Source organism: Elgaria multicarinata, chromosome 4, assembly GCF_023053635.1.
Source record: "Elgaria multicarinata webbii isolate HBS135686 ecotype San Diego chromosome 4, rElgMul1.1.pri, whole genome shotgun sequence".
NCBI classification, from domain to species: domain Eukaryota; kingdom Metazoa; phylum Chordata; class Lepidosauria; order Squamata; family Anguidae; genus Elgaria; species Elgaria multicarinata.
The window spans coordinates 103494694-103514401 of NC_086174.1; the positions used below are offsets into that span (position 1 = coordinate 103494694).

Genomic DNA, 19708 nt, shown 5'->3' on the forward strand with positions numbered 1-19708 from the left:
ATATTCCTCTATTTAAAGGGATCCTTTATTTACAGGACTGTCTGGTCCACAACAGCCTGTCGTGGCTACGCATTGATGCCATGACCCCCCCTCCCCAAAACTCTGCAGTTTCACTCCTGCTATGTTGTGCCAGGTAATCCCCATGCCAAGGAGTGAGCGTGGGGTTTATATTGATCATTGGCAGAGCTACCACTGCAGCCCATCCTTCCATTTCCCCCCCCCCCTTACCTCAGGCTTGCCATGCATGTTGACAAGAAAAGAGAACTTCCCCAGCAAAAGAGACACTCTTCTCTCCATGTCAGCTCACCCCCTCCCCAGACAGACGGTGACCAATTAGGGGCCGCTATCTGCCCAGCCACACAGCTGGAGCAGCGAAGGTAGATGCGCTGTCCCGGTCTCACTACATAGAAAAAAGGGTAAGTCCCTGACTTTTTTTACTTTGGAGCTTTGGGAGAAAGGCCCAGGATGGCTCCACGGTGGTGCATTATATAAGCACTGCAGAGCGGCCCCAGGGCTTTCCCCATGTATAGACAGACCAAGGCAGGATTTACACTTCTGCTTTAAAACGGTTTATAATGGTATTGACAACTGTTGGGGGGCCATGACACAATCCATATACAGTTTTCAAATGGCTTTCAAAATACTACATTCTGCTTGGTGTAGATCTGGCCCAAGTCTGATTTAAAGATAAAAACCATTAGAAGGGAGGGAGAGCAGGGGCCTTGAAGTTGCTGGTGAACAGCACAGCAGAAGACACACAAGTCTCAAGCTCACCCATTACAGTGATATGTATTTATATTTAAATTTCACTAGTAATTTCTAAATTTGCACATGCACACACACACATGCATATATATGCACACACAAAGACAAATCCATCTTTTGTCATCTTTTTGGTGATGCATTTTCTCTATTTTTAGCAGTCCTGTGCCAAGAGTCAAAGAAGAGTATAGGATTGCCTTAGCGGGAATAGGAAGCTTTAGTTGCCTTGTTTTAAATCAGGATGACATGGCCTTAAGTAGAAGTCAAGTGAGCAGATTGGGGGCAACAAATATGTCGGCGATGTAAAAATTTATTCTTGCTACATAATGGGTGGGGGACCCACACACAGAGAGATTTTCTGTCTCGGGAGCCAAAATATCTCTGCACAAACAATAAAATGGTCCCTCCCCGTCCCCTCGCCCTCATTACATCATAGCATGCTTATGATTTCAGCAGAAATCGTACGAGTGCAATACTGTGAGCATAAAGTGGGCGGGTGGTGTGAAGGCACTTACTCCGGATTAGTTAATGCGGAGCAAATGGCTGTGATCTTTGCTTTGCGGACAAAGATGCGTCAGAGAGGAGAACGCGTTTGTTCCAGCCGGCAGGGTGAGGCCGGCTGGCATCTCGAGGGCTGACTGCCACGGCCCTTTCTCCGACTCGTAACACGGAGTCACCGCCACGTCAAGGGAATTTCCCGGCAGCTGCGAAGAAGAAACGAGAGCGAAGGAAGGCGGGTGGGGGGAGGTTGGCTGCCTCGTACTCCCGCCCCTTCCACTGTCTCGCTTCGCCGCTGGCGTTGTTGTGGGCGGCCGTCGGGTCCAGGAAACAGCCTGACGTGGCCTGGTTTGAGCCTCCCCTGACCGGCGCCAAGAGGGAGACGGGGGGCGCCAAAGGAAGGAGGCACTCCAGGCTCCGTCATGGAGACGCGCTACAACCTCAAAAGCCCGGGTGAGTCGGGGAAGGAGGCGCGGATGGTTGGCGGGCGGGCGGGCGGGCCGGCCGGCGAAGAAACGCGAGCTTTTTAGCCGAATGGGTAGGTCGTGGGCCTGTGTCTGTCTCCTCTTGGCTGCCCTAGGGTTGGCAGTGCGGGTATCACCGTCACGCAAACCCGTGGCTTTGGTGCACGTCTAGGCCGGAACTAACTGCAGGTTCTTTTTCCAAAACCCTCCTCCGTCCAAGTACCCAAACGCTTCCTCCCTCAACGACCGCTGCCAGAGGGTGCCTAAGGGGATTCTTATTCTTATCATCATCATCATCATCATTATTATTATCATTATTATTATTATTCAAAGGAGGACGCTCTACTACTTCCCCTCTATTACGGCCTGAAATTAAGCGATGGTAAGGGGCGGTATTTATTTTATCTTCCCACCACACCTTCCCAAGAGGATGACAAGCACAGGGTGATGGGAGTTACTCTGGTGGAGGCGGATGTTCTGTTACTCTATAATCTGCAGCTATTTTTGCTCAAGTATATTTACGTTCCCCCTGTCACACACACAGGCACATACATACACCAGTCCTTGTATGTGCTGTATAATTTCTTTTTTTTAAAAAAAACCTTTTTTGAATCAAACAAAGAAACAAGCCTCAAACTCTACAATATCTCATTGTCAATTCACAGGATGAAACTGGTATGTGGTTAAGTGGATTTGTTTGTCTTTTGGTGAAGTCTGTGCGCACACACGTTTAACTCAGTTCATTTGTGACTTGCCAATGAAATGCAGTCAAAAGCCGGTTGAGCAGAGGCATGGTGAATGTGAATTATTATAGCCGGGCATCTGATAAAGCAATCACATGACCACTTTAGCAAATGCCAGATGTTACACTTGCAACTCAGTGTGATAATGTTGAATTTGGTCAGATTTCAGAATATTATTTAATGGATATAGTGTGAAACCTACAACTCCACAGAATAGATGTCACCAATTGTGATGTGGGATGTAACCGCTCATTTTTAAACTTCGATCTATCTGCTAAGCCTTGACCAACATGGCCAGTTGCCCATCTATTTGGAAGGGGGCAAATTTTGAGCAGAAAACATGCCACAGGAAAATGGTTGCAAACCTCCTCTCCCATCCCCTTGCTGGACTTTTCCTTTTGATTGCAGCCTTCATGACTGTAACCAAAAGGAACATCAGGGACAAACGGCATGTGACTAAACAACACATGTAGTTTGGCTAGCAGGGCTTTTGAGCCTCTGGTACCGTGGGCTGTCTCTGGCTGCTCTGCCATAGGCTCAAGAGGTCATGTGAAAGCTGCTGCTTAATGCAGCCCTGATTAGCTTTTGTGTTCAATCCCAGCTGCAATTGTTAGGAGTTGCACCTGTTTACAAATAGCTAATATAGGCTTGAGTTTAGCATGTGCAGGGCAGCAGCTGGCAGATTTACCTGACCTTTTGAATTGGAGAGGTGCAAAATCAGCCCAATGTGACTGAAAGAAAGAAAAATTATGATGCTACAATGGGCTCACAAGGTTGTGTAAATGAGCCCCCGTTTCATTCAGTGTTCAGGTTGCAAGGAAGTCTATAGTCACACGACTGTAACAGTTTTCAATGCGTCTTCATAAGTGCTGAGTCTCATCTGTCAGAGAATACCCACAATTTATTGTAATATTGATGACCACAAAGGTCTATAGCATGTGAAAATAAAGATTGCTTTTTAGTTGACAAATGAAAGTGTTTGAGCTTTTTTTTTTACAAGTATATGTTATGTAAAATCCATATTATATTTGAAACTCACCTGAAACTGTCTTTTGTATCTAAAATGTTTAATTTTCCATTATCTTATATTTTGTATGTTGTAGGAGATCTTGAAAATACATGGAACAATAGAATTGGGAAAGGCCTAAAAATAATCTAGGTCAACCCGCCTGCCAATGCAGGAAACCTACTCCTGTCAGTACCCCATGATAGGTAGCTAACCAGCCACTGCTTAAAACCCTCTAATGAAAGGAAAACCCTCTAATGAAGGAAAGCCTCCTACCACCTTCTGAGGAAGTCTGTTCAACTCTTGAACAGGTTGTACTGGCAGGAAGTTCTTCCAACCTTTCCCCAACCTGGTGCCCTCCAGATGTGTTGGACTGCAATTCTCATCATTTTCAATCCAACACATCTGGAGGGCACCAGAATGGGAAAGTCTATTTTAGTTTAAACCTTTCTTGCAAATTGAACCCATTGTTTCAGGTTCTGTCCTTTAGAATAGCCTTCCCTCACCTGGTGCCCTCCAGATGTTTTGAACTACTATTCCTGACTATTGGCCCTGCAGGCTGGAACTGATGAAAGTTGAAGTCCAAAACATGGAGCTTGCCAGGCTGGAGAAGGCTGCTCTAGAGCAACAGAAAACAAATTTGTTCCATTATCTATTTGACAGGTGTTCAAATATGACGGCTATCATATCATCTCTTAATTATATCTTCTCTGGGCTAATCATACCCAACTTCTTCAACTGTACATCATAAAACTTGGTCTTCAGGCTCCTCAACATTTTTGTTGCCCTCCTTTGGACTTGTTCAGACTGATCAGTAGTTGCTTCGATCCTCCCCCCACCCTTTTGAAGATGGGGAGCACATTTGTCTACCTCCATTTCCACAGCACTTCACTTGTTCTCCAAGAATTTCCCAAAATTATAGATAGAGGCTTCAAGTGCCTTTAGTACCCTAGGATGCAACTTGTCTGTAACTGAAGACTTGAATTCATTTAGAGTGGCTAGGTTTTCCCATCCCACCTCTCTACTTATTTTGGACAACAAAAGGGTCAAACATAGTTTTCCTTGTGAGAGAACACCAAGGCAAAAGTAGGAGTAGAGCAATTTTGTCTTTTCTCTATCGCTCACTGACATTTCTCAATGCTCTCCACAGAGAATTTGACTTTTGTTGATTTGATAGCTTACTTTTTTCTAAAATTGACCTCCACCTTTGCTAACATAAGGACTGTGCTTTTTCTTTATCTGTGTCCTCTGCCTCTGAAGGAACTAGTATAGTGATATGTGGTATAACTTACAGTTTTATATTTCCCAAGTGACTTCCTCTGTTGAGTCTTTGTCCTTAGTTGAGCTTGTTCTAACAAACTCAAAATTTGAAGCAATATATTGGACAAAAAACAATCAATTCGGTCTTTTAAATTTGTAGAAGTCATCTTGCTGAATTGTTACATCATCATACTTTAAAAAACCCCATGTGTTCTCTTCTTGGGTTGTTCATGGTTAACAATCCATAATTAAATCATAGCGCAGGGTTTGATCATAATAACAACCACCCACAATTCAACAACAACCAAGCCTACATTGTACATTATCTTCTTGGCAATATTCCTTTTGAAAGACTTCAAAAACCATTGCCTTGACTTGTGAGTGCTCATTATACCAAAGTTTGGCACCCTTGTTTTATTTCATGCTTGTAAATTCCACTTTCATAAGTAACTGATGATCTTTTGTAGTACAAAAGTCAGGAATTACATTATCACCTCTTTTCAGGATTGCCAATGTTTGAAATTAAGTACTCTGGAACGTTGATAGGCTTTGACAGGGTGGAGCACTCTCACTTAATAACCAGAACCCAGAGCAAATCTGGGGTTGGTGGTGGAGCCCAGTGGCTTTTGGTGGTTTTGATTTGGAGATTGAGCCTAATGTTTTTTCCCAAGTGTAGGGGCAAAGAAGGTCAGCACAAAACCTGTCTATTCACCTATAGCATACAACAGTTGATATTTTAAAACAACTGATAAGAAAGAAAGAAAAAGACCCCACAGGCCCATCCTCAGTTTTCTCCCCATTTGAAAGTATGAGTGAGGAATTAAGTGGACTCATCCAAAGCCTCTAAACACCAGCTGAGTGAGCAGCAACATCACTCCTTCCTCACCTTCCCTGCACAGATCTTGATACTATTTTGGCATTACAGGCAGGCATATGTACTGCTCCAAATGTCTAAGGTGGTGGTGAAATCATGCTGATAGGGTCATTCTTGAGAAACCTCTCCAAATCAAATGTATACAAATATATAAGTATCCCATGAAATAATAATTACCTGTACCATTTCCCCCACCTCCCCCGACGATTGTGCATGTGGGGTTTTTCTTTTGTTTGATATTTGTTGTATAGTTTTACGATGGCTGTTAAAATTTCACCTTTTGTACTCAAGGATGTGAAGAACAAAGTGCTTCTCATCCAGTAGGTGGCAGTCTCCCCTCTGAGGCAGATCATGCAACTCAAAGTGAGGCTGTGCTATTAGCAGTCCTATTTGCATGTATTGTGAAAAGGCTCAAAAATGCCTTTTACCCGTGCAGGAATAGTTGTGCTACCTAATGGCAAGCCTCTTCTAATATTAATGATTTAATTCTGTCTACTTAGAATCCCATGTGCCATTTCAAATAATGATATAAACTTTTTAAAAATTGGGAACAGTGCCTGGTGAATTGCATCCTAAATCACTGTCTTTTGCATACACGTAGGTGTGTTTTAAACAGGGGCATTAATTAAAATTAAGCAAAATGTTTTTGAATAGTTATGGTGGGATCTGTTGGGATTGACATGGAATTCCATGCTCATTCCAGAACTTCTCAGGCCCCTTGTGCCCACTCACTGCCCTTGAAAAGCTGCTACTGAAGGTCAGGGGATCCTCCGTCTTCAGTGTAGCTGTAGCATGAGGGATGCAACCAAAAGGGAGAAATGAACAATCCCTTCATGCACAGACATTCCTAAAGTATGTGCAAGAATCTCCTTGGATCCAAGTCCGTTGCTACCAGAGATGCCATTTCATTTTTCTATCACTTTCAGGCTGGATATGTAAAATACTTCTGGATGGCATTGGCGGCAGCAACTGCTCTTTTTAAGAGGTCCGGGAATTTTAATTTTAATTGTTTCTAACTCTACTTACTCCCTTACCTTGCCCTTGAAGTTTGGAGCTCTGATATAGTTGGAGTGTGGGAGTTTGTTTTGGCGTCTGGCTGATTAGCTGCTGTCTTTTTTAAACTGTAAGCTAACACTGACTATAAAGACTCTTGGAAGCTCAGCATTTTACTCTTCCCTCGGTGGTCTGGAGGGCTGAGAGACGCTTCCTATTCAAAGGCCTATTGGAAAATATTTATTAGAGCTCTGGAGGAAGATTAGAAAGGCTACTATTTCTATTTTAGCGGCTGTTTGGCATTTAGTAAAATCCTTCTGATTTAGAAATAAACTTGGAAGCTTTTCTTTATTAAAAAGAAAAGTCCTTTTGACATACCTATGGAGAAGTGTGAATATATTTGCTGAAAGAACTAAAACCTTCAAATTACTTCAAGTTTTTTTCCTTTTCAGATGTGGCCTTCAGGACACTCTTTTGTTCCCAGTTAATGACTATATTCTGTAATTTCTTGCCATATTTTAATTTGTGTCCATTTCAGCTGTATTTTTTAAAAATACCACATTTGAAAAGACAAACGTGCACTGTAAGAATCTTTTTTAATAATTCTGGGGGAGTTAAGTCATGATTTGTTCAGCCATACATTCCTAATACTACTCTTGCTCATTTACTGTATTTTTTCCCTTTTAGCTGTTAAACGTTTAATGAAAGAAGCTGCTGAACTGAGGGACCCAACAGACCATTATCATGCACAGCCCTTAGAGGTGAGTGTGTATCCAAATGAATCCACAATTATGGACCCACAAACATTTTTACAAGTTCTCCTGTCCACAAATAACCTATGACTAGTAATTTGTGGTGTATCAATGAGAAGATTTTGGGTCAGCTTTACAAATAGGTTCACAAAATCTCACTTAACTTCCCTGCCCCATTAATACCTTAATACAGGGTTGGGTAACTTGTGGCTTCCAGATGTTTTGGCCTACAACTCCCATCAGCCCTCAGAATTGGCAATGCTGGCTAGGACTGATAGGAGTTGTAGGCTACAACATATGGAGGGGTATATGTTGTCTACCCTGGTCTTAAAAATGCAAGTTAAAAAGCCCACAGCTGTTCTGGAATTAGAATTTGAAAACACACATAAACACCCCAAAGGGAGAGATTTGTTTATTATTTTTTTGCCATTTTGTTACTTCAAAATAGTATACAGGGACATAGAGAATAACCATGACCACAGCTTCAGAGGAGTTTTTCCCACTGATGGATCTGTGGGAAATATAGAACAAAAATTATTCAGAAGCTCTCATGTATTTACATCAAAACTCTGCATGGATTTGCAGAGCTTGAACACCCACATCTCTTCTTTTCTTCTGCCCCACCCCTTTATTTGAACCTGGGCTTCCTACAGCATAGTCCTTTTAGAGCTTGGTCCAAAGAACATGGGAAGTAATTGGGTTTTTTTAGCATTACTAAAGTGCTTTTTACATTTGAAGAGTAGCCATAAGCAATCTTGCCTATTCTTAAAATATACTTATAGAAAGAGCAGTTTCTTCATAAACCAGCTATAGGATTATGCAGCAGATTTTCTGATTCAAGCACCTAAGGAGAGTTCACTTCATGACACTTCCTCAAGGCAAGGAAAGTTTAAATCAGTTTTAAAAAAGCACATGTGGAGGACTGATAAATCCATTGACAAAGTTCTTACCTTAATTTATTGTGTTTTGATTAGACACAAAAGTATTCAAACATCAGAGCAAGTTGCAAAAGATTTGCTGGATTGCCCTAAAGTAGTCACTTAATCCGATTTCAATCAATGCTGATTTATATTGGCTGTTGTGGATTAATATTGGCTGCCGTGGAATATGCCAGAGAGAGAAAATTCATACTGGAGAAGGGAATATGTGATCCATGGCTAAGGGATTGGAAGAATTCTATATGTACCAACCTCCAGGGAACTTTGAAAATTATTTAATAAATGACACTTTCACATGTGCTTATAGAAACAGCTATGTGGGTTGCTGCTTTTGCTAGCATAATTTATGTTGTACAAAGTCTAGTATTGCTTTAATTTTAAATGTTTGCTGTTAAGTTCTTCTGATGAAGTTAAATTGCCCACTCAAGCATTTCTTTAAACATTGTACAAATATATCTGTTTGCATGCCAAATCTCTCTGCAAACCATAGTTGCAGATATGCGAAAAATAGCTCATCTAGTTAATTTGATATGTTTTTGAGTAGGAATGGTTGGCTGTTGATATATTCATTGCATTTTTTGGTATTTTTTGTAGGACAACCTTTTTGAGTGGCATTTCACTGTCAGAGGTCCTCCAGATTCAGATTTTGATGGAGGAGTTTATCATGGCAGAATAGTACTACCGCCGGAGTATCCTATGAAACCACCAAGTATTATTCTCTTAACAGTAAGGACGTTTAGAATTATTTATAAAAACAAGACAACTTGGTTAGATTGCCATTCAAAGTTTCGGTCATCTCAAACAATGTATAGAAAAATTCTTTAAAAAAATACAGAACTGTGTTTTATTTTTGTTTTTCCTGGTCTTTCTCTTTGTATTAATGCCAATTAGGCTAACTAGAATTTAACACTTAGGCTTTATGCATTGGGATTGGAACTGTCCCAAGAATATGAAAGAAAATTTGCTTTCTTTTGTTTTGAACTCTGAATAGCATGATACACACGGTGTGTTGAGAAGAAAAATATTATAATTATAAGAAGTTTGGGGGAGATGTTCAGCACCATTCAGGATCTTTCCCCTTATTTGTATTGTGAGTTTTAGAAGTTACATTAAAATCAACAGCCTGTGGGTGGTATGTTGCTGTTATTTTGTTCAGTGTACTGAATGCAGTTAAAAATAATTAATTCTGCCAGTACCTGATATTTGAAGCTTTTTTGTATGTGGCATTTTTAGTTTTAATACGTCTGTAGTTCAGATTTCCTGTGACTGTGGCTGTGTTTAGTTACAAGGAATAATAATTTTATTTATTAATTACATTTCTATACCGCCCAATAGCCAGAGCTCTCTGGGCGGTTCACAAAAATTAAAAACATTCAAAGTACAAAACAACAGTATAAAACCATAATATAAAATACAATTTAAAAGCTCAACCAGATAAATTTCAGACTTGGATTGCCTTTTTAGAGGCTGTTCTGGGAAACCTTTGATGGTAGCTTCATCGCTTTTTGAGAAAACCCTGTCATCTGAGTCTGACTAAAAATCCTACTGCTATAGACAAGGCTTCAAGTTTCATTCAAACTAGCTCTTAGTCATTAGCATGTATTAACTGTTGACTGCTCATATGGGATTATTCAGTAGTAAGGTATTGACAAGTACACTCTTCAAGCTATTTACATTGAATCTTGACTTTTGAAAATTGTTTGATTTAAATAATGTTGGTTTTCTTCCTGTTTTTCCCCTCATTTAAGGCCAATGGCAGGTTTGAAGTTGGAAAGAAAATTTGCTTAAGCATCTCAGGACACCATCCTGAAACATGGCAACCTTCATGGAGCAGTAAGTATCAACTGTTACTGGCAGCAGAGGGGCCTTGATAAAGAAGTAAAGACATAGATTGCTTGTAGTACAATTTATAGCAGATCTTTCCTCATAATTTTTTTTTGTATTTATACTTTTCTTCAAGCGTGTATTGTTCATTGAAGGCAGGAATTCATCAGTTTTGCATTTCCTCGGGTTTCTAAAAATTGCATCGCCTTATATATTTATTTATTTATTACATTTTTATACCGCCCAATAGCCGAAGCTCTCTGGGCGGTTCACAAAAATTAAAACCATAGTAAGACAACCAACAGGTTAAAAGCACAAATACAAAATACAGTATTAAAAGCACAACCAGGATAAAACCACGCAACAAAATTGATATAAGATTAAAATACAGAGTTAGAACAGTAAAATTTAAATTTAAGTTAAAATTAAGTGTTAAAATACTGAGAGAATAAAAAGGTCTTCAGTTGGCGACGAAAAGAGTACAGTGTAGGCGCCAGGCGGACCTCTGGGGAGCTCATTCCACAACCGGGGTGCCACAGCGGAGAAAGCCCTTTGGTATTTTTCCTTTGATACTTTCATAGGGGGTTACCCCTTGATTTACTAGTTAAAACTGCATGCTTCTCTTTTTTTGTCTGTAGTAAGAACCGCCTTGCTGGCCATTATTGGATTTATGCCAACGAAAGGGGAGGGAGCCATAGGGTCTCTAGACTACACACCTGAGGAAAGACGAGCACTTGCTAAGAAGTAAGAGTTTTATTTCTGTGCTTAACAAATGTTGTTGAAGTTTGTTACTAAAGGTATAATAATCTCCTTCAGTGTTCTCTGAACGTTCATGACTAAATTGACTTTCTGACCAGTCTTTTGTTTAAGAACGAAATACCTTTGAGGATCATACTTCATGATTGTCTTAGTGCATGAAATATGGTTTCACCATTATGACTTTCCACAAATTGCTGCTACAAATAGATGGAATCACTTGATTTTGTTCTGGAACAGGTTCAGCAGGCCTTGATTTTTTTAAATCAAGTATTTATTGAAGTGCTATCTCTTTCTTGAATGTTTTCAGAATTCTAAAGGTCTTAGTTTTGCATTCAAACTTAAACACATGTCATATTACACAGTTTAATAGGTTTCTGCAAAAGTGTGACATTGTGAAGCTTCCTGACTCACATCAGATCACATTGTCCCCTGTATGCTACAATGCCGTTCTTTCCAATTGTATGTCCTCTAGATTCACATGTAGTGGAGTATGGTAGTACTTTTGATTTCTGCAGTGCATTCAGCATTTTTTTTCAAATATCTTATTTACAGTGCAATCCTTTATATATCTACTCAGTAGTAACTCCTTTTGCTGGATTAAGCCCAGGTAAGTGGGTATTGGATTGCACCCTTAACATAATTCAAGAGGGCATGAAGAGCAACTTCTGTATAACTAGATAATCCATAAATAATGTTATTGTGAGGAAATGAAAACTTAACTAGTAAAAAAACCCAGTCACTTTGTCCTAAAAAGGAACAGTATGGATCTAACTGCCTTTTTATTCTGACAAGAAAATAGGGAATAATTTTTGTACTGTTGTTTTGTGATGTGATGTTTCATGGGGGGGGGGGGTTTCCCCTAAAATGCAATTGGTTAGGTAAATATTCTTCTCCTTTGATTGGTCTGTAATGCTAAAGACGTACAATCATATCATGTTTACTCATATAAGTAAGTCTCATTGAAATCAGGATTGCAACCTTAATTTATGTTTTCCACATTTTGTTACCTGCTGGTAACAAAACTATCCATGCATTATTTAAACCATGGGTATTCAGAACAGCATGAGAGAGAGAGAGAGAGAGAGAGACGCCTCCCAACTGCTTGCTGTTTCCACTGGTAAACAACCCAGAAACTACCTGTTTCATTCAAACCCTGCGCCCTGCATTGCTGATGGAGAAACAACCCAGAGTTTTAACCCAACAACAAACAGCAGCCAATGTAATCCTATGTATGTTTATTCTGAACAGAGTTAGATTTGTTTCTGAGTAAATATAAATAGGATCAGGGTGAAAATATTTTAATTTACAAAGAAAATGGAAAATTAACGTTGAAATATTGGACTAGCTCTTCTTGCTTTGAAGCAGAAATTGGATATTCTTTATTAACAAAAAAACATTTTTGAATAAAACATTTAGTTACTTTTGTTTGTATTCTTATCACCAATACTTTATTTTCAAGAATATAGCAGGCAAATCATAACAGCTGGAGAGTGTGATTGCTTTTGCTAACCCAGTTAAATTAATGTATAAAGTTCTATCACCTTCTAGGTCACAGGATTTCTATTGTGAAGGATGTGGATCACTTATGAAGGAAGCTCTCCTACCCTTAACATCTGGAAGTGCCTCAAGTCAGGCAGACAGAGAGGCCAAGGAACTTGCTAGGCAAATTAGTTTCAAGGTAGAATAACTACTTGCTCCTTATTCATTAAGTAGTTAATTGGCCATACTTTGTTCACTGCTTCATAAGAAGCAGGTGCTGTCTGATTTTCTGTCTAAAAGTGTTTATATATATAAAACACCTTATAATAATAATATAATATTAATAGTATTATTAATAGTATAATAATATTGCTAATATGTGGGACAAAAGTAAAAATATATTGTGTTAAAATTGTAAATATTATTTTGGTAAAAAAAAGTGGGAGGGGATGTATGTAAATTTGTAAATACTCAGTTACAGTCCTGTTGGGGAGACTAAGGGCTCAGCTACACCAAGCAGGATATTCCGCAATGAAAGTGGTATATAAAAGGCAGGAGCCACACTACTGCTTTATAGCAGTATTGAAATGCACTGAAGGATCTGCACTACTGCTTTATATTGCTACTAAAGTGCACCGACAACTGTTGGGGCCCATGACACATCTACACCAAGCAGGAAATAACACTATGAAAGTGGCATGAAAGCGATATATGGCATGTGTCAATGGGCCCCAACAGTTGTCAGTGCATTTCAATACTGCTATAAAGCTGTAGTGTGGCTCCTGCCTTTTCTATACCGCTTTCATAGTGGAATATCCTGCTTGGTGTAGATGAGCCCCAAGCCTCAGTTGAGGAGTGGGAGTGTTTTTAGTGATGTTTGTCTTTTAAGTTTATAAAGTCCTGAAAGTCTGTTTTAAGCTGTGCATGTGTGTGTGTCTGTGTCTGTGTGTAAGTACAGTGTAATGAATATGCCTATTCATAAAGTTCATTGGATAGTTTCCGAAGTAATGGTTGCATTGTGGTTTTGGCAACCAAATGATGTAAGCATTGGACCAGTAGTCCAGAGCTTCATGCATACATGGGGTTCCCATTCCCTTGTATTAAACAGCACCGTCCCATGCTGTATGTGTGGATAATTTCCTTCTCATAGAAGAGAATGGAAAGCTGTTGTACATATGAGGCCCTCTATTCAATTAGAGTTCCTGGATCATAACATATTAGACTAGAGTTTTGATTTCCCATTTTGTATTCCCATTTGTGGTGTTTCGTCCTTTCGTTTAAGGCTGAAGTTAATTCAGCTACGAAACCTGTTGCCGAACCTGCCGACCCGTCAGGATTTAACCACTTGACCAGTTCAGCCGAACATCAACAAGAAAGTACAACTCCAGCATTCCAGGACACAACCACCAGCGAAATGGTGAGTGTTTAATAAATCCGAGAAACCTGAATGAATGCCAATACTGGAAAGAAAGAAAAATTCTAGAGATCAATTTTAAAAACCTTGTTGGCTTTCCAGTAACACCACTTATCAATAAAATCTCATGCACTTGTTTTCTTGGCAAGTGCTGCCACCTGCTTTGAATTTTTCTGTTGTCTTTTGTGCCTGCAGTCCTGTACATACTTATCTGGGGGTACATCCTATTGACCTCAATGGGGCTTACTTCTGAGCAGATATCTGTAGGATTACAGTGTGCATCAGTTTTCAGCCCCACTCCTTTCTTTTTCAGCAGGTATTGTAGTGCCTACTTTTGCTCATTTATCTTCTTCTTTCAACTATTTATTTATTTATTTAATCAAAGGATTTTAAACCTGTCTTTCAGGGCACTTTGCCCATAAAAGGCAGCTTACAATATTATAAATCACAAACATACAATTACCATTAAACAGGCACAGGCACGCAACACACACAAAAAGCCAGCAGTGATGAAGCTATACATATCTCTTTGGGGAGGAAGTTCCATAGGTGTGGAGCCGCCACTGAGAAAGCCCAGCATGCCAGCCTAAGAGATCTTGTTGGTGGGCCAGGGAGTGGGCAATTTTAATGCTTGGCCAAGCGCAAACAGGTGTATGTATTTCTTCAGAAAATGTGGTCCCAAACTATTTAGGGCTTTAAAGACCAAAACCAGCACCTTAAATTAGGGCCAGAAACCACAGGCACCAAATGTAAGTAATGCAGAATAGGAGTAATATGATCCAAACACCTAGCTCCCATAAGCATTCTAGCTGCCACATTGTGTACCAGTTGCAGTTTCTGAATAGGACAGCCCCATGTAGAATGTATTAGAGTAATCCCACCTGAATGTAATGAAGACATGTGTCATTGTGGCTAGCTCAGCTTTCACTAGATAGCGTTGCAGCTGCTGAATCAGACCCCTTTTTTGTTTTTCGTTTAATCACAAGCAAATTTAAACACATAACAAGGAATACATTCCTTTGCCTTGAATGTCCTATCTTTTGGAAACTTAACAGGACTTGTTGCAAAGAAGTTACCCTCTGTACAACGGTATGGACATGCCCCCAGATTCACACTTGTTTATGCCCTAAGCCTGAGAGACTTATGTAAACCAAAGCAAATAGGAGCCCTCCTCTTTAGTGATTTCTAGCTTTTATTCTACTAAATACGCTTATCATGTTCCTTTTTGTTCATAATCTCTGAAGTAAATTTGACTACATAAAGAGAAGTATTAATTCTGACCATTTTAAATAATTGTTTGCTTAATTATGACATATTAATGCGGCCAAGGAGAGTGCTTATATAACCCATCCACTTTGGACGTAACCGAGGTATTGGTACAGGGCAGCTGCTACTATGACTGCTGTAGATGCAATCTAAATTCACTGATAAATTGTAGACAAATCCCAGTTAAGCTGTGTGTGTGTTTTCAGGGTTGATGGTACTGCAGATTGGTTAAAAAAATTCATGTCAAATCACATCAGACCATCTGTTGCTCGGTGAAAAGTATTTTTCCTAGCTATTTAGAAATTCAGGCATGCTAATATTATGCAGATTTCCCCGATAAAGTTTTTCCTGTGTGATTGTTATTAAGCTATGTGATTTGACTTTTTCTCTGTGTGCAAGTATAATAGTTCTTGTGTTGGTGGGGTGTGTGTGTGTGTGTGTTTAAGCCTATCCATTGCGGTCACCAGAAATAATAATTGTATTTTTTTGCTGGGAAGCTTAAAAAAAGTCAGCAATAATTTTATTAATCCCATTTTAGATGTCATGGTTTTATCTAGGGGCTCGCCAGTGTCATGTTTGAGTCTTTAGAATGGGTGCCACCCATAAAACAAAGGAGCTTTAACTTATTTATTTCCATTTGTTGCATATGATAGATGATTAACAACCCAAAGTAGATTATTATTTTAAAGGATCATATTGCTGATCTCTCTCCCTGTGTATGTGGTGATATTGCTTCATTTGGCATATGTTTGGAAAACAGCCTTTATTTGTGAGCATCCCTTTGCCTAAAAGGTAGGAAAGTCAAGTTGTTTCTTTGCTAGTATGGGCCACGCACCCTGTAAAGATGTGGCTTCTAAAGTATTTTGGTGAAGCCACATTTGGTTTGGTCTGATACAATTTCTAAAACAAAACATTTTCTTTTTTCCGCATAAGAATTTTCCATGTCAATATATGCTGTTACTGTCTGGCTGAGCGACAGTGATGCCATGGAATGTTCACAGATATTCTAACTTCTGAGGCATGGATGCAGTGCAGAAGAATAGGCAGGAAGTCTGAAGACTGGAAAGCAGGAGGTGTGCAAGGGGAAACTTTTTTTTTCATTTCGTTTTTGATTAATTTTTGGTGTATTTTGTTTTGGGTTTTTTTGTTTCCCATTGATTTCAGTGGAAGATTTAGCCAGTCGTATGGTGCCTTCAGCTTTGTGTTTAACAATTCCAAATGACATGACATTTGCAGACATCAGAGCTGCCAAATTTCAGACACGTTCTTATTTTAGAGGCAGTTAAGATCCACAGACACCACAGAACTGTTATCTAAAGGAATAGAGCTTTTGAATCTCAATTTCATGGTTCTCTCCCTGCTCCTTGTGACCTTTCTGAGAACTGTATGCTGTGACCAGACAATGGAAAGGATCCTACAGTGCACTCCCACTAGCGCTATTGACGTTGTGTTAGGGTGAATCTGAATACAAACATTGATTTGAAATAAGCAGACAAATGTTTAATTGCAAGTATAGCTATCTTTTATTAAGAGGGCCTTCTCAAAGAGTAATCATGATGACCTTCTTTAACTGAAAAAATGTTTCAAGTTTGAAACTTGGGTGAAATGTTTGCATCAGAAGAAAAGAGGAAGCCAGATGCAAAGAGGTGTGTTGGGAAGCCCAAAGTGTACTTATAACTGAATGTATAATATATAGATAATATGAGTGTTGACCAATTGAACTGAAGCCTAGTACTGACAATTGACAATAAGCTTGCTTCATTGCCAGAGAGCCAGTGTGATCCAACAGCTATAGTGTTGGACTTTGGCAAGTAGCTGGCCCAGTAGTTCATTTACCCCTGAATTTTATATGAAGAGAGATCAGGAGTGGGCTTTAGGGTTTTATCATGCAGGGTATGGGAGATCCCACATTGAAATAAATGCAATCTCTCCCTGGTTCATTCATTTACTCTTCCCCCAAATAGGCTGTGTTCCTTTCTATGTCCCCTCCAGATAATTGGGATTAAAATATTAGTGCTCTCTGCTGCATTAGAAACAACTATATTTTCCAGTATGACTAAATTACTGTTTTCGCAGATAGCATGCTACTTTTTTTGCAGTACTCTGAAAAACTTTTCAGGGAGGATGACAGTTTGCTGTTCTTTTCTTATTTATTACATTTTTATAATGCCCATCAGCTGAAGCTCTCTGGGCAGTGCACAATTAAAAAACATAAAATATAACAAGTATAAATTTAAAACATTAAAAAGTTTAAAAGGCAATGAAAAGGTTCTCTTCTTTAACAAATGCTGAACTTGCCAAACAATGCAGTATTGTACTATATCATGTATTTCATTCTATTAAATGCAGTTTCCTCTCTTTCCTTTCTTAGTCTGAGAATCAGACCAACTCAGCCACCTCAAGTCAAGAAGAGCGTACCCAGCCTGCTTCAAACAATACTTCCATGAGCCCTCGTGAGCGGCGTACACACCAGAGTAGGGTGCCAACTTCAACCAATTTCAATCAGGTTCAACAGCCCAGAGTCCACACAAGCCACCTGGGGTCAAATATGCTGATTTTCCTTCTTGTTTTAGCATTGGCAGCTCTTATATTTAGGCGTATATATCTAGCCAATGAGTATACATTTGAATTATGAGTTTCTCTCATAAGAACAGTGACTTGAATGCTTTATTAAAATGTTCTATGTTGGATATGTCATGAAGATTGTTTACATAAAATTACTTTTTGTATTTACTCCTTTTAAGTCTGAATGTTAATGTACCATGGGATACATTAATATCTGCAAGAAATATACACCTTGATATTGGTGTGAATATGGACTATTAACAACCTATACAAACTGAGCAGATAACTTCAGAAGTCACGTGGAGAATATATTTCTGCGTTAGGAGGATGTTTAAGGAGTAAGAGGACTGAACACATCACTTGTGAGCTTTGGGCGTAATTTTAACTGACAGGGACATAAAATTGTGGTTTTATGCTGGCATGGATAATTAGTCATAGTAGAGTGACTATAAACATTTACCTGAGAGAGGGTTTCTTAAATTGAAATTCAAGTAGGTTTGCATACCGAATGTCATTAAATTAAAGAGGATGGGTAAGTTGTTAATATTTTGTAAGTACATTCATTTCCTATACAGTAAATCTGGGATGGGTGGGAATTCCTTAAATTGTGGGAATGTTATCCTCCATTAAAAAAGGGGGCCAGAACATAGTTTGCTTTTCATTTTAGTTTTAATTGTCCAGACATTAGGATAATATTTTGAGAGATTTCAATGTCATTTTCTAATATTCTCTTGTGTATACCTTTTATTTAAATTTGAAGATCCTGGAAATAGTTATAACTATGTAATATTTACCCAGAGCTTATTGACTATGACTTATTCCAGAAATATATATAATGCTTTGAATTGACTGTTTCATGTGCCCATAAAAATTAAAAGCATTTTCAAAACCCATAAGCAAAGATATGATGTTTTCATAAGGTTATCCATGAAATCCATCCTGTGCCTAAAAGCAACTTTAAGCTTAATTTGAATTTGCTCTGGTGGTTTAACAGCCAAGGAGTCTGCAAGAAAGGGACCACTGTTTTCCTGCAGCATTAGTGCTTCCCCCACCCTCCAAAACAACCTTCTAAGCAATTCCTCCTCTATGGAACTGATCCATTGTGGTGATCATGGCTGCATTTGCATGTAATAATAAGCTGGTGAATGCTGTCTGATGGCTCCTTCCATCAGTAGGAGTGACAAATTCTTTCCTGGTCAATTCCTGGTTTGAAAAAGCTTAGTGTTCCGTCTGAACCCTACTTCTGGCTTGTCACTCCCAAACAAGCCAGGGATTGGAAACCAGCTACATATCCTGGCTTCAGATTCTAGCTTGTTAGAGCAGCGGCAAACCAGGAACCCCAGTTTTTATGTAGTGTAAACCTTTTGCCTTCTCGTGAATCCCTGGTTTGTTTATTCACTCCTGATGGAGGGAGGAGCCAAGTGTGACCAATTGGGCAGCATGCACAAGCACAGTAAGTCATAGAATCATAGAATAGCAGAGTTGGAAGGGGCCTACAAGGCCATCGAGTCCAACCCCCTGCTCAATGCAGGAATCCACCCTAAAGCATCCCTGCCAGATGGTTGTCCAGCTGCCTCTTGAAGGCCTCTAGTGTGGGAGAGCCCACAACTTCCCTAGGTAACTGATTCCATTGTCGTACTGCTCTAACAGTCAGGAAGTTTTTCCTGATGTCCAGCTGGAATCTGGCTTCCTTTATCTTGAGCCCGTTATTCTGTGTCCTGCACTCTGGGAGGATCGAGAAGAGATCCTGGCCCTCCTCTGTGTGACAACCTTTTAAGTATTTGAAGAGTGCTATCATGTCTCCCCTCAATCTTCTCTTCTCCAGGCTAAACATGCCCAGTTCTTTCAGTCTCTCTTCATAGGGCTTTGTTTCCAGACCCCTGATCATCCTGGTTGCCCTCCTCTGAACACGCTCCAGCTTGTCTGCGTCCTTCTTGAATTGTGGAGCCCAGAACTGGACGCAATACTCTAGATGAGGCCTAACCAGGGCCGAATAGAGAGGAACCAGTACCTCACGTGATTTGGAAGCTATACTTCTATTAATGCAGCCCAAAATAGCATTTGCCTTTCTTGCAGCCATATCGCACCATTGGCTCATATTCAGTTTGCGA

At 39.6% G+C, this 19708-nt stretch overlaps 1 protein-coding gene across 1 annotated transcript; it reads left to right on the plus strand.

Moving 5' to 3' along the window:
• The first annotated feature begins 1566 nt into the window (after positions 1 to 1566).
• Positions 1567 to 18492, plus strand: UBE2J1 (ubiquitin conjugating enzyme E2 J1). Its single transcript, XM_063124882.1, has 8 exons — positions 1567 to 1713; positions 7288 to 7361; positions 8885 to 9016; positions 10039 to 10123; positions 10753 to 10858; positions 12422 to 12551; positions 13635 to 13769; positions 17404 to 18492. The coding sequence occupies exons 1-8, from the start codon at positions 1683 to 1685 to the stop codon at positions 17665 to 17667; spliced, it is 957 nt and encodes a 318-aa protein (XP_062980952.1). The 5' UTR covers positions 1567 to 1682; the 3' UTR covers positions 17668 to 18492.
• Positions 18493 to 19708: the final 1216 nt, after the last annotated feature.